This window comes from Pristiophorus japonicus, chromosome 18, assembly GCF_044704955.1.
Source record: "Pristiophorus japonicus isolate sPriJap1 chromosome 18, sPriJap1.hap1, whole genome shotgun sequence".
Classification (NCBI taxonomy): domain Eukaryota; kingdom Metazoa; phylum Chordata; class Chondrichthyes; family Pristiophoridae; genus Pristiophorus; species Pristiophorus japonicus.
Window position 1 is genome coordinate 88,508,423 of NC_091994.1, and position 14,979 is coordinate 88,523,401.

A 14,979-nucleotide genomic window follows, 5' to 3' on the forward strand; every position below is an offset into this window, starting at 1 on the left:
TTTGTTGTAGAGATTTGTTACAACTGAGTGGCTTGCTGGGCCATGTCAGAGGGCAGCTAAAAGTCAACCACATTGCTGTGGATCTGGAGTCACATATAGGCCAGACTGGGTAAGGACGGCAGAGTTCCTTCCCTCAAGGACATTAGTGAAGCAGTTAGGATTTTCCGACGATCATAGTTCCATGGTCACTATTGCTGATACTAGCTTTTTAATTTCAGTTTTATTTAATTAACTGAATTTAAATTCTCCACCTGCGTGGTGGAATTCTGATTTAATCTAAATTATGAATAAATTTATGCAAATCGGGTTCCCATTACATCAAAAGGGTAGCGATTGGATTTTAGCTCGGGCCTGAGTGCGGAAGCCGCTGCGGAAGAGAAGAAGTGCGTCTACAGATCCCACAAGGAAAATCACGGCCTCCCCTGCCCCATCCGCTGACCAGCAGCTGTTTTCCACCCATTTTGGCCTGGCAGCTGGCTGTTGGCACGCAGGCTGAGGTATTAAATTCGATCCTGGATCTATAGGCAGTCAGTCAGACCCAGCAAAGGCTGCAAAATCAGTCATGTTTTAAAACAGGATGCCGCAAGGCTAAGCTTTTGCCAGGCTCAGAAGGTGAATGTATGATATTAGTTAGGAGTTATTTTGTTTCAGTCAAGTAAGACTGTTACGTATGTAACTATGTAATACTTGCCACCAGAGGGCGCGACTGTTGGAGTCCTAATGGTCACCTGCACACACGTATAAAAGGTTGGCTGCCATGTTGTTTAGACACTCTGGAGTTGTAATAAAGAAGACTAAGGTCACACTAAGTTTAGCTCACAGTACTCGGCCTCGTGGAGTTCTTCTATACACAACAACTGGCGACAAGTAACAGAATACGAACTTTCACGCAACCATGGCTGCCGTTGGAATGTTAGAGAGAGTCATAGTGAGTGATGATTGGGAAGCCTTCGTCGAGCGTCTCGACTAGTACCTCGTGGCCAACGAGCTGGAAGGAGACACTAACGCGGCCAAGCACAGGGTGGTTCTCCTCACCGTCTGTGGGCCTAAAATATATGGTCTCATCAAGAATCTACTCGCAACGACAAAACCAACGGAGAAGGAATATACAGAGTTGTGCACGCTGGTTCGAGACCACCTCAAGCCGAAGGAGAGTATCCTCATGGCCAGATATCGCTTTTACACGCACCATTGCTCCGGGGGCCAGGACGTGGTGGATTATGTCACTGACCTGAGGCGCCTCGCGGACCTTACGATTTTGGAACTACATCGGGGCAAATGTTGCGGGACTTTTTCGTGCTGGGCATCAACCACGAGGTCATTCTTCGAAAGCTGCTGGCTGCCAAAACCGTAGACCAGAGCAGGGCCATCGCAATCGCCCAGGCATGCATGGCCACAGACGATAACACCAAACAGATATCTTCTCAACAACGAAGCTCACCGGCAAGTACTGCGCACAAAATGACGTTGCTAGCAGGCCAAACTGCATGTGGCAGGGCCTATATGTCTGCGGCTGCAAGACTTGTGATGACTCAGAGTCCGCCATCGGGAGTGAATGTGAATCCGTTAGCACCGTGTTGGCGCTGCGAGGGTAATCATCGGGCCTATCAATGTTGATTCAAGCACTGTGTGTGCAAAGGCTACACAACGATGGGGCACCTCCAGCGAATGTGCAAACGTGCTGCGACATACCACGTGGCAGAGGATGATCGATCTGGTACGGATCATGCAGCACAGGCAACACAACCTGAGGAAGAAGTGTATGGGGTACATATCTTCACCACCAAGAGCCCTCCTATAATGCTGAAAGTCAAATTAAATGGAGTTCCAGTATCCATGGAGTTGGACACGGGTGCGAGTCAGTCAATAATGAGCCAGAAGGCTTTCGAGAAACTGTGGGGCAATAAAGCACAAAGGCCCAAACTGAGCCCGATTAATGCAAAGCTGCATACCTACACCAAAGAGCTCATACCAGTTATTGGAAGTGTGGCAGTGATGGTATCATATGATGGAGCTGTGCATGACCTATCATTGTGGATTGTTCTAGGCACTGGCTCAACACTATTTGGCAGAAGCTGGCTAGAAAAAATTAGATGGAATTGGAACGACATCAAAGCACTATCTTCAGTGGATGACGCCTCATGTGCTCAAGTGCTGAGAAAGTTCCCCTCGCTATTCGAACCAGGTATCGGCAACTTCACAGGTGCCAAGGTACAGATCTACCTAGGCCCCATCCATCACAAGGCTCAGGCAGTTCCATACATGATGAGGGAAAAAGTCGAGATCAAACTGGACAGACTCCAACGCGAAGGAATCATATCGCCAGTCAAGTTGAACGAGTGGGCCAGTCCAATTGCTCCAGTGTTGAAAAGCGATGGCATGGTCAGAATCTGCGGAGACTACAAGGTAACGATTAACCGAGTCTCACTACAGGCCCAGTACCCGCTGCCCAAGGTGGATGACCTGTTCACAAAGTTAGCGGGGGTGAAGTCGTTCACCAATTTGGACCTAACCTCCGTCTACATGACACAGGAGTTGGCTGAATCTTCGAAAAGACTGATGTGCATCAACACACACAAAGGGCTGTTCATATACCACAGGTGCCCTTTTGGGTTGTTGGCACTGTTTGGCCAAGGAAGGGAATAGGGTGTTTATAATCTAACTGCTAAATGGCCAAACGTGCAGAAAGCATTTAGATCAGACCAAATTGCGATTTACTGAAAACCAGGAATGATTTGAAGAGGACATCACCATCAACGATCCACCAACACACACCCAACCAGCAATCGATTTCGCTATCAATCATGAGGGTGAACCCACCGTTCCTGACAGTCCGGTCAGACCAGCCCTGGTGCAGTGCAGCAATGGTCCAACCAACTCACACACGCCAGGGTTTGAACTTAGATAATTAACCAGGCAGCGAAGGGCTCCGGATCGTCTCAACTTGTAAATTACTTGTACGAAGACTTTGCGGGGGAGTGATGTTATGTATGTAACTATGTAATACTTGCCACCAGAGGGCGCGACTGTTGGAGTCCTAATGGTCACCTGCACACACATGCAGGGCCAGTATAAAAGGTTGGCTGCCATGTTGTTTAGGCACTCTGGAGTTGTAATAAAGAAGAGTAAGGTCATACTAAGTTTAGCTCACAGTATTCAGCCTTGTGGAGTTCTTCTATACACAACAAAGACAGCCTACTGATGTGGGGAAATGTAGCACCTTCCTTATTATTGTGCAAAGACAAGTTGTACTAATTGAAATTAGTGAATCCAGTTATAACTGTTGCTCTGTATGTTCACGTGTTGCGAAGTAAAACTACTTAACAATTTGGAATTTGGCCTCTTTGAACTGTGTTTTCTCACTCCACCTTCAAGAAGATTGAAGAACCTCACCTGCGCAGACATGAATACCCAGCTCAGATCACAAGGAGTATACTATTGTTACACCTTGCGTTATACTATTGTATAGTTAGTGTAAAGTCCTTACACAATACCACAAATCCACACGAGGCACATTCCATGGACAAGGTCACTCCATGACCTGAACTGTTATTCACAGGACCAAGAAGTGATGACACTGCGTGGGACCTCCCTTTATATACCTGGGTGACCAGGTGAGGAGTATCTCCCACAAGTTCACCCCCTGTGGTCAAGGTGTGCATTTCTTACGTATATACAGTATTGCAGTGTTGTTACATAAAGGTTACATACATGACATCACCTCCCCCTCAACATCTTATTGGGATCATAGGTTAAGTCTCTCAGGTGGTCTGCGCTCTCTCGTGGAGCGCCACAGTTGGGGCTCTGGTTGTTGAGCCTTGGTATGCGTGTCTGTCACCTGTGGTGATTCCGGCCTGTCCGGGCTGACCGCAGGGACTGTGCATGCTGCTGAATGTTCTTGTTGCTTGTTCACTGGCGGTGGTGTGAATACCATCTCATGATCTTCCTCAGGTTCCTCAGTGTCCATGCTGAACCTTTTTTTTACTTGGTACAGATGCTTGCAGCATATCTGCCCATTGTTAAGTTTAACTACTATGACCCTATTCCCCTCTTTTGTCTATTATAGTACCCTCAAGCCATTTGGGCCCCAAAGCGTGATTGAGAACAAATACGGGGTCATCAATTTTTATACATCTCCCCCTTGAATTTTGGTCATGGTACTTGTTTTGGGACTGGCGCTTGCCCTCAACAATGTCAGACAGGACTAAGTGAATGAGGGACAGCCGAGTTTTGAGTGTCCGTTTCGTGAGTAGCTCCGCGGGCGGGACCCCCGTGAGTGAGTGCGGTCGGGACCTATAGGCCAGCAGGAGGCGCAATAGGCGGCATTGAAGGGAGGGTCCTTGAATCCGGAGCATGCTTTGTTTTATGATTTGGGCCGCACGTTCCGCCTGGCCATTGGAGGCCTGCTTGAACGGTGCTGTCCTGACATGGTTAATGCCATTACCCGACATGAATTCCCGGAATTCGTAGCTTGTGAAACATGGGCCATTATCGCTAACAAGGATGTCCGGCAAGCCGTGGGTCGCAAAGAACGTGCGCAGACGCTCCACAGTGGTGGATGTCGTGCACGAATTCAAAATGATGCAGTCGATCCATTTTGAGTACGCATCAACCACAATGAGAAACATTTTTCCCATGAATGGGCCCCCGTAGCCTACGTGAATACGTGACCATCGCCTGGTGGGCCAGGGCCATGGGCTGAGCGGGGCCTCCCTGGGGGCATTACCTAGCTGGGCACACGGCATGCACCTGCGAACACAATGTTCCAGGTCTGAATCAATTCCCGGCCACCACACATGTGACCAGGCAATGGCCTTCATCAGCACGATGCCTGAGTGCTCGCAATGGAGTTCCTTAATGAATGCTTCCTAGCCCCTCTGGGGCATGATTACCCGGCTGCGCCATAGTAGGCAGTCGGCTTGGATGGAGAGCTCATCCATCCGTCTGTGAAACGGTCTGACCTCCTCAGGGCATGCTCCGTGTGTGGGCGCCCAATCCCCAGTCAGGACACATTTTTTAATCAAGAATAGGAGGAGATCTCTGTTGGTCCAGATTTTGATCTGGCGGGCTGTGATGGGGGAGCCTGCGCTGTCAAAGGCATCGACAGCCATGACCATCTCAGCGCTTTGCTCCGCTGCTCCCTCAGTGGTGGCCAGTGGAAGCCTGCTGAGCGTGTCAGCGCAGTTTTTGTTGCCGGGCCGGTGCCGGATGGTGTAGTCATACGCAGCGAGCGTGAGAGCCCATCGCTGTATGCGAGCTGATGCATTGGCATTGACAGCTTTGCTGTCTGACAGCAGGGATCTTAAAGCCCGAGTGTGGTCCGTTTCTAATTCGAACCTCCTGCCAAAAAGGTACAGATGCATCTTTTCACCCCATAGACACATGCGAGTGCTTCCTTCTCAACCATCTCATATCCCCGTTCAGCTTGAGAGAGTGACCTGGAGGCATAAGCCACAGGTTGTAGTTGGCCCTCAGCACTGCCCTGCTGCAACACGCACCCAACCCCATGGGACGATGCATCACACGTCAGAACCAATTTCTTGCGGGGGTCGTACAGGGTCAACAACTTATTTGAACAAAGTAGGTTCCGCGCCCGATTGAAAGCCCGTTCCTGACAGTCCCCCCAAAACCAATCACAACCCTTATGCAGGAGCACGTTTAGCGGCTCCAACAATGTGCTTAAGTTCGGCAGAAAGTTCCCGAAATAGTTCAAGAGTCCCAGAAATGAACGCAACTCCGATGTGCTGCAGGGCCTGGGCGCACGTCGAATCGCCTCTGTTTTGGATTCGGTAGGCCGAATCCCATCTGCAGCAACCCTCCTGCCCAGGAACTCAACCTCAGGAGCCAAAAACACACATTTAGACTTCTTGAGTTGCAGGCCTACTCGGTCCAGTCAGCGTAGTACCTCCTCCAGGTTGTGGAGGTGTTCCTCGGTGTCACGACCGGTGATGAAGATGTCGTCCTGAAATATGATTGTTCCGGGAATGGATTTGAGCAGGCTTTCCATGTTTCTTTGAAAAATCGTGGCCGCTGATCGAATGCCAAACGGACACCTGTTGTAAACAAACAGTCCCTTGTGCGTGGTGATGGTCAGTAGTTTAGATTCGTCGGCTAGTTCTTGGGTCATGTAGGCTGAAGTGAGGTCCAACTTGGTGAACAGCTTGCCGCCTGCCAGCATGGCAAAAAGGTCCTCCGCTCTCGAGAGCGGGTATTGGTCTTGTAGGGACACCCAGTTGATAGTGGCCTTGTAGTCGCCACAGTCCTGACCGAGCCATCCGCTTTTAGGACGGGAACGATGGGGCTCGCCCAGTCGCTGAATTCAACGGGCGAGATGATGCCCTCTCTCAGTAACCGGTCCAACTCGCTTTCAATTTTCTCTCGCATCACATACGGCACAGCTTTGGCTTTGTGGTGCACTGGTCTGGCGTCCAGGGTGATGCGTATCACTACTTTGGTACCTTTGAACGTCCCAACGCCAGGTTGAAATAGTGATTCAAATTGCTGTAAGACCTGTGGGCATGAACTTCGCTCCACAGATGACATGGCGTGCACATCCCCCCATTTCCAGTTCATCTCAGCTAACCAGCTCCTCCCCAACAGTGCGGGACCATTGCCTGGGACAATCCAGAGCGGCAGCCGGTTCATCGATCCATTGTGTGTGACCGCCAACATTGCACTGCCTAGTACTGGAATGATTTCTTTGGTGTACGTCCGTAATTGCGTCTCAATGCATTCTTGTTTGGGTCTGCTGGCTTTGAGTGGCCATAGCTTTTCAAATTGTTGAACGCTCATGAGTGACTGGCTGGCCCCTGTGCCCAGCTCCATGCTTACGGGGATGTCGTTCAATAGGACTTTCATCATCATTGGTGGCGTTTTGGTGTGTGAGCTGTGAATGTTTGCCACATGAACCCGCTTGAACTTCAGCATCCACTGATCTGCCCCAAGCATCCTCCTGCCTCGCAGACCCCTCATCTGGTTCACCCGCCTCGTACATTAGCCTGGTTACAGGCTTTCTGCACATTCTGGCTAAATGGCCACTGAGGTTACAATTTCTGCAGGCGAACTGTTGAAACCTGCAAGTCCTGGCAGCATGTCTGCCCCCACACCTCCAGCATGAACTGAGAGTCCTATTGTTGTGAACAAAAGAGCTGTTACAAGGCATTCCTCACTGATTGTCCTTTTGACTGCTCTTGAGCACCCTGTTCGTGGGTGTCAATGGCCCCATCCCGGGCTGCATTGTCCACTGGAGGAGCGCAAATATCCGTTCAGCCTGCCATTGTCTCTGTTGGAGACTTACTCTTGGGTCTATTGCTGCCTGGGGTGTGTCGAACTGCCCTTGCCTGCCTGCGGGGCTCTGTGTCGCGTTTATGATATTGACTCCCTGATCCATCACCACGTTGGAGGCAGAATTGCGCGCGTATATTATCTTGGTCTCCTCCTCCCCCACCATAAAAGTCTGAACCATCAACGCCGCCACTTCCAAGGTCAAGTCCTTGGACTCAATTAGCTTTCTGAAAATCCCAGCATGACCGATGCCCTCAATAAAGAAATCCCTTAGCATCTCCCCCCTGAAAGCGTCTGTGAACTTACAGAGGCTGGCCAAGCGCCGGAGGTCCGCAACGAAATCCAGTATGCTCTGTCCTTCCCAACGTTGGTGTGTATAGAATCTGTGTCGGGCCATGTGTACACTGCTCGCCGGTTTGAGGTGCTCACCGATTAGTTTGCTGAGCTCTTCAAAGGTTTTGTCCGCCGGCTTCTCAGGTGCTAGCAGGTCTTTCATGAGCGCGTAAGTCTTAGGTTCAGAGCTGGTCAGCAGATGAGCCCTTCGCTTGTCGGCCGCTGCGTCTCCCAGCCAGTCCTTCGTAACAAAACTCTGCTGGAGCCTCTTAATGAAATCGTCCCAGTCCTTACCAACACAGTACCGTTCATCTGTGCTGTCGGTGGCCATTCTCATGGTCGTTAATTCTCGTTTCTCGTCGCCAATGTAAAGTCCTTACACAATATCACAAATCCACACGAGGCACATTCTATGGACAAGGTCACTCCATGACCTAAACCTTTATTCACAGGACCAAGAAGTGATGACCCTGCGTGGGACCTCCCTTTATATACCTAGGTGACCAGGTGAGGAGTGTCTCCCACAAGTTCACCCTCTGTGGTCAAGGTGTGCATTTCTTACGTATATACAGTATTGCCGTGTTGTTACATAAAGGTTACATACATGACAGTTAGATTTTGGTCAGGACAGGCACACTCCTAAACAGAAGACGCTCAGACTACTTTTAGAAGTGACTAGTCGTGCTGTACCCAACAGAATATCTAACGCAAGACCCTGTACTTGTAAAGCCTGCCCACATTCACTATCTGGGCTCATACATGAAGCACTACAGGGCTACACCTGAGAAAATGTGAACAAATAATGAAAATGGAAAAATAAACTATTGTTAAAATAGCTATACCTGATTTGTTACATTCAAATATTGTCATTGCTGTTAGCTGGAAACTTTAGCTGTACAAATTCACTTCCAGGGAAGAGGCTAACAATAAATGTCAGGATTTAAAGCAATAAATGGGGCCCTTATTTAAATTGTAATGTTCAAAGCTTTATTGTCAATGAGTGACCTGGGTATTTTTACAATAACAGTGTTAGTATCACTGATCCTTGCTGTACATCAGTACAGAAACCAATCACTCCTGTCCTAAGATCCCTGTATCTGTGCTTGTTTTTCTCAGGTGTCCTGTTCAGTGTGGAGGTGATGTCATCTCATTTTGCGGTGCGTAACTATTGGAGAGGCTTCTTCGCTGCTACCTGTGGCGCATTCATGTTCCGACTACTTGCTGTGTTCAACAACGAACAAGGTAAACGCCACATTATGCCTCTTCACCACTCTGCCTGTGAGGCTGCAAATCTCTGCACCACATCCACTAGAATTCTCCATTTTGCTAATGTTCTGTAACAGGTTAATTCTGAAAAACACAAGTTGGCCTCAGAGTTGGAAATACCCTTCCATTCACAGGTGGTGCAAGTAAGACAGGATTGACATATTTATCCAACTGTAAATGGAAAGGCCCGTGATTTAAGTTAGTGATTCAGGAGGCGGCTACACGACAACAGTAACAACAACAATTTAAATTTATATAGCGCCTTTAACATAGTGAAACCTTCCAAGGCGCTTCACAGGACATTAATTTCACACACAGCGGGGTTAATTTTGACTTTTGCGATGGTGTAAAACAGGTGATATCGATTCAGCGACTTGTTATACATCTCTCCCAAAATACTGTCCAACTCCAAAATTATACCCAGTGAGTGCTTGATTTCAACGATGAAGAAAATCCAAAGAGCCAACACAGGCAGATGGGCCGAATGGCCTTTTTCTGTGCTGTAAGATTCTATGATTCTAAAATGAATAGGGGAGGATGATGAAGATATTGTGAGGATATCCTCCCCGCGTGTGTCATCTGAGGAATAGCTAGAAGGAGCTTCTGCAGGCCATCACGTAGGCCTGGAGAAGGGACACTAGGCATTGCCCATGAAAGCACAGTGACTTAAGCAACAGACGCTCCTCGAATTGATGCAGTGTTGTCGGGTTAGTTACAGAATTCACATGCAACTTGCCAGTTGGCTTTTAAGCCTTCCAGCACTCAGCAGTGATAATATCTCAACTATTGGTATTTAATGGTAAGTCATATCCACAACCAACGCAGCAAAGTTTACAACACAAAATGGGAAATGCAGCAGTAAAATACATTAAACACGAATAACCACACAACTTAATGAATTACAGTGCATTCACTTTTCTAATGTATCATCCACTCTGTCACTTTTTCATTGCACAGAAATAATGCATCAGTTGTTGAAAGTCAAACAATGTTGATGGGGCAGAGATTGGTATGTGTCGCACCTGTTTTTGGGGTGTAAAACAGGGGCATAGCATACCAATGTAGCAGTGGGATGGCCTGCGCTCAATGTGTGCAGGCATTGGTCCCACTAAATTTGTGGGGCCTTTTATTTCTTTTTAGTTGTCCCGGGCAGAGGCCTAAAACAGGCATTAGATCCCTTAAATAGGTAAATTAGGGGCCTAACACCTGTTGACGGTCCCCATAGAGAAATTAGTCGATGATGATCACTGGATTCTCCAGTGTGTGCCAACTGCAGGTCAGTGAAATGTTTCTTTTGTTTAAAAAAAACATTCCATTGAGCCAGGAGGAGCAGGAGTGGTCGTCCCACTCCAGAGCAGTCACGATCACCCTACCCTCCCGCTCCGCGTAGCCCGCTCCAATCCCCCATCCCAGGACCTAACTGAGGGCCGCTGCCACTAAAGCAGGCAACCCGACGTTGATATTGCTGCTCGGTCAGTTGTCTTTGGGGGCAAGACTAGTAACGGGAGCTCGCGACGTATATGGTGATGTTGCCCAAGGACCTATTTCACTGGTTACGCAGCACAGACTCTGAGCCTGAATGACTCCTGGGGTGTACTCTGCAGGTGCCTGAAGTTGCCTGAGGGAATAAAAATTAAGGGAAATGGTGTAATTCATTGAGACATTTGCAATGCACCATTTGGCATTGTCCTTGTAGATTTTTGTGGACCAAGTGGTACACACCAGTCACAACCTTCCCGTGAGCCCGAATCTCCTCATGCATTTCTCCTTTGCCTGATAGCTAGCTTGGTGGCATGTACCTGCTGCCTTGAGTACTGTAGTACCTGCTGCTACTCCTAAGCTTTAAATGCCCTCTGTGCACTCAGCTGGTATCTGGCCTGCTGCACAATGATATACCCACCAATGGCCGTTCCATCCATGCTGCCAGCCAGAAAACTACATCGGGTCCTTCAATGAAACATCTGTGAACTCATGTGGAAGCAAGTCATCCTCATCCGAGGGACCGCCTATGATGATGATATTGTGCAGTATTGAGTTTTGTCACTGCTTTGATGATGCATTGAAATCTTTCCCTGCATTAATCTCGCAACGTCCAGGTTAGATCAGGAATAAATTGTTCACTTTTTGATTTGTGCAGCTGTGGAATGTTGCGTGAGTCCATCGCTAATGACTTTTAAACAAGAAAAAATTTGCTTTTTAATTCATTTTTGAAAGATTTTTAACCACTTTTATTTTATACAACCTAGCTAAATAGTCCATGCTGAGCCAGCCGGTTTATGTCCAAGTGCAGCAGTGGGGATGCTGGGCCCTGAGACTGCTTCTTATTGTTATTGCCTGGGCACGTGGTCAGATGCTGGGTGAGGGCACGATTAGGTTGGACTGTGATGTCCTCCACGGTTGGAGAGCCTGCCCGGATTCACTGCCCATGCTCACACTTCTCTCCAAGTGGAGAAGGAAGACAGGAACATCGGAGGGAAGCAAAATCAGAAATCCAAGGGAATGTCCCAGCTATATGGAAAGCCGATCGGATCACTGCCTGCGCCAGATCTTTGCTTTAAAGTTGAAATGTATTCCTAATTTTCATTTTTTTTCTTTTCTCTGCAGAAACTATCATCGCTCTTTTCAAGACAAAATTCAAAGTTGACTTCCCATTCGATTTACCAGAAACGTTAATCTTTATCATCCTTGGGTGAGGTGTCTTTAGCAGCTTTATCTCATGTGTATCTTTTTAAAAGATAAGATAGCAATGAAATCAATGGCAGTTGCAGCTTCTTACAGCATCATGACCTTTGAGAGTGGCACACAAGCTGGCACACAGATTTATAGGATACATGGGCATCTAGAATACCAGTTATTTATGCAAAGTGATGCAGTAAAGCTTATGTGTTCGAGTGGACTAATACTGACCATCTACTAGAAGGTAGAGTAATAGTTAATACTAGTAAAAGACTGGACCAGACCCAAAGAAAATAAGTTAAGTCACTATTCTCAAGCATTCTTCAAGGGGCATGTGTCTTCACGAATAAATCTATTTGTAAATGCAAGTGCAGTAAAGTTAAATTGTGTTGAAAACATTATTGTGCCACTTGCACGTAACCGTACTGAGCTTTAAATAGTGCACTTCTTTCAGTGAAAACGAAAAAGGAATGACAAATACATTTTTGGTAATCTCAGCACAAGCAAAGAAAAAACCTTTCTGACTCGCTGAGCTTGATGCAGTTACAGTGAGTTCTCACCTCCAGAAACTGCTCTTTCTCTTTGTTGCTCGGGTTTGGACCTATTTGTTGGGTCATTATCTGCTTTTCAAAGTCAAGTGGAATGGAGCTGGAAATAAAACTTTTTGTTCTCTTTTGTACTCACATTGTCACACTCAGGACAGATAATGGCTGACAGTATCATACTCTCGGGACACATTCAGGAGTGACACATTCAGATACTGGCAGTCTCCTATTCAGGACAGATGTGACAAAGTAAGGTGCCTGTACTGGCAATATCACACTTGGGACCGGTGTGATGCACGGAGATACTGATAGTAGCACTCTCAGGCCAGAGGTGAGGTGCTGAGGTTGATGCTGTTATTGATAGGCTGTTGGTCACTATTAAGAATATAACCACTGTGGGGTTGCTCTACTCTGATGGACACTGAGACTGAAGTGGGTGACTGGAGCAGGCACATTATCTGATTATATGCAGCACAGTTTTTATATCTGCAATATTGCTTTCATTGTTTAGTTTAGAAAATAACTTCTTTATCTTTGCTTATTGTTATTATCCTACTTCTCTTATTAGGATCATCTGTGGGATGCTGAGCTGTGTCTACCTCTTCTGTCAGCGCTGGCTGCTGGGATACATCAAGAGACATGCTTTCATCCTGAAACTCATGGCAACAGAGTAAAATCCGTTCTGTTAATAATTCTAGAGACGTCGAAAAAGTCATTTGCAACTATTTTCAGCCAAAGGGTAATAGAGTTGTGGAATACGTTACCAGGGAAGGCCATCAAAATGGGCAGTATAAATGGTTTCAAGATGCAATTACGGGACTTAATTTTCTCTGGAAGCGCAATAGTTAATGTATTTCTGTAAAATTCCTCTGTATTTAATGCAGCCATTAAAATAAATAATGATTTTTAGAGTAACACACAAAGTAATACTATGCAAATGGATGAGCCACCCCTGGATCTTTTCTAGCAAGAGAAAAGGCTGACTGATATGGCAAGAATGTGGGTAATTAGGATTATAGAATCATGGAATGTTGCAGCACAGAAACAGGCCATTCAGACGATCAAATCTGTCTCATTGTTTTTCTCCCCGTTAGTCTAATCCCACTCTCCATACCGTTTCATATTCATCCTTTTCAGGCAACCATCTAATTCCCTTTTAAAAAGAGTTTATGAACTCTGCTTAAATAATAGTGTAGAACAGAGAATTCTGCAATCTAATCACCCTCTGTAAATAATTTTTTTTCTAACCCACACTTTAATTCTTTGTGATTATTCTTATGTTTATGCTCTCTCGTTATCAGGTCATCAATCAGTGGAAACAATCAATCACCATTTGCCTTATCATAGCCTTGAAAACCTCTATCAGTAATTTTTTTATCTTCTGAGCTCTAGTGAAAAAGCTCTAACTTCTTGAGTCTCTTCTCAGAACTGTAATCCAGTATCCCTGGTAACATGCTGTTGAATCAAAGCTGCACAGTTTCCATTCTTTCCTATAATGGGGTGCCCATAACTGTACCAATACTCCAATTGCGGCTTAACTAAGGTCTTGTACAAGTTCAGCATTATTGCTTTGCTTTTGTAATTCTATGCTTCTAGATACAAATCCGAGGGTATGATCTATGAAAAAGGACTTGTTGCATCTAATGACCATTTCCTTTGCATAAAAATTCTTGTGAAACCTTAGGTTTCCAATATTGTAACTCAGGCATTTTAATCATTTTTTCTGCAAGTGCGTCTTGATTAAAGCAACATTCTACAATCTAATAAATATATAAATGATTTTTTGCAGTAAGGTGTTGATGTTAGAAAAATAGAGTTTGATTTTTTTCCCAAATGTCTTTAGATGAAACAAACAATGGATTGCCAAATTTCAGTGTACAGAGCATGACATATAGACTTCCATTCTGCAGCAGAATGTAGGTGCTGCGCTGTTGAATAAGAAGTGAGGGAATCCATTGGAATTCTGTGCTGGCTCGCTGGAAGGCTATCTTGAGTTAACTGTATTACATTGAAACTTGAAATGTTTCCAGAAAAATCTATAATGATGGGTCATCCTATTGCCTTTCACTGTTCATTAATTGACAGCTGCAGTGAGAGTAAAGCATTCATTAGTTAGCGATGCAGTGAAGTTAAAGTGTTTATTAATAGACGGCCGCAGTGAGAGGAGATTTACAAATTCTGCTGAAGAAGTTCACTGACGGATCAATCATCCCTTTCGCTTTACTTGCACCATTATCGTGAAAGTGACTGAATCTGGTGTTTGATTGAGTTAGTTTCTGATATAAGTGTTCAGACTTTTTTAGATTAATGAATGAGACATTGGCTAATATCCTAATATTAATTTTCTATCAATAGGAAGGCAGTGTACTCTGGACTTGTGACCTTAGTCTTGGCGTCCATCACTTTCCCTGCCAGTCTGGGTCAGTTTATGGCAAGCAGGGTAAGTACTTATGAACATTTTCAAACTTTGTAGCCAGATTCTGTATCACTTCCCGGTACTATACAGAATAAGGCAGATACTGAACTTCAGGATTTCTCAGCCAAAGGTGGCACCACTTGACCATTAGGGAGACCAATGTACCAACTAGATTGATAAAGACTCAGAGACACACATGGTACTGGTCTATCAGAGACATTGAAGCAGATTCTCCCTGACACATAGTTATTACTGGACTACCAACAAATATGGATATCCCTCTGCCCATCAGGTCAGATGGTATGAAACTAAAAAAAGTTCCAAACACACATGCTGCCTGCTTCCCACCAGCTACCATGATGTTGGCAAATCAATACTGGAACAAAAATTGCATTGTGTTTGTACCATAGAAAGGGTTATGTTATTCATAGTGGCATTTTTCTCACTTATGTTCAGTCT

At 46.0% G+C, this 14,979-nt stretch overlaps 1 protein-coding gene across 1 annotated transcript in view; it reads left to right on the top strand.

Annotated features, from left to right (window-relative positions):
• clcnk (chloride channel K) overlaps positions 1-14,979 on the top strand; it is a 63,102-nt gene that overhangs the window by 25,668 nt on the left and 22,455 nt on the right. The window contains exons 7-10 of the mRNA XM_070860939.1: positions 8,734-8,859; positions 11,488-11,572; positions 12,673-12,774; positions 14,460-14,544. Of these exons, the coding sequence (XP_070717040.1) occupies positions 8,734-8,859; positions 11,488-11,572; positions 12,673-12,774; positions 14,460-14,544 (398 nt within the window). The remainder of the gene's footprint in view (positions 1-8,733; positions 8,860-11,487; positions 11,573-12,672; positions 12,775-14,459; positions 14,545-14,979) is intronic.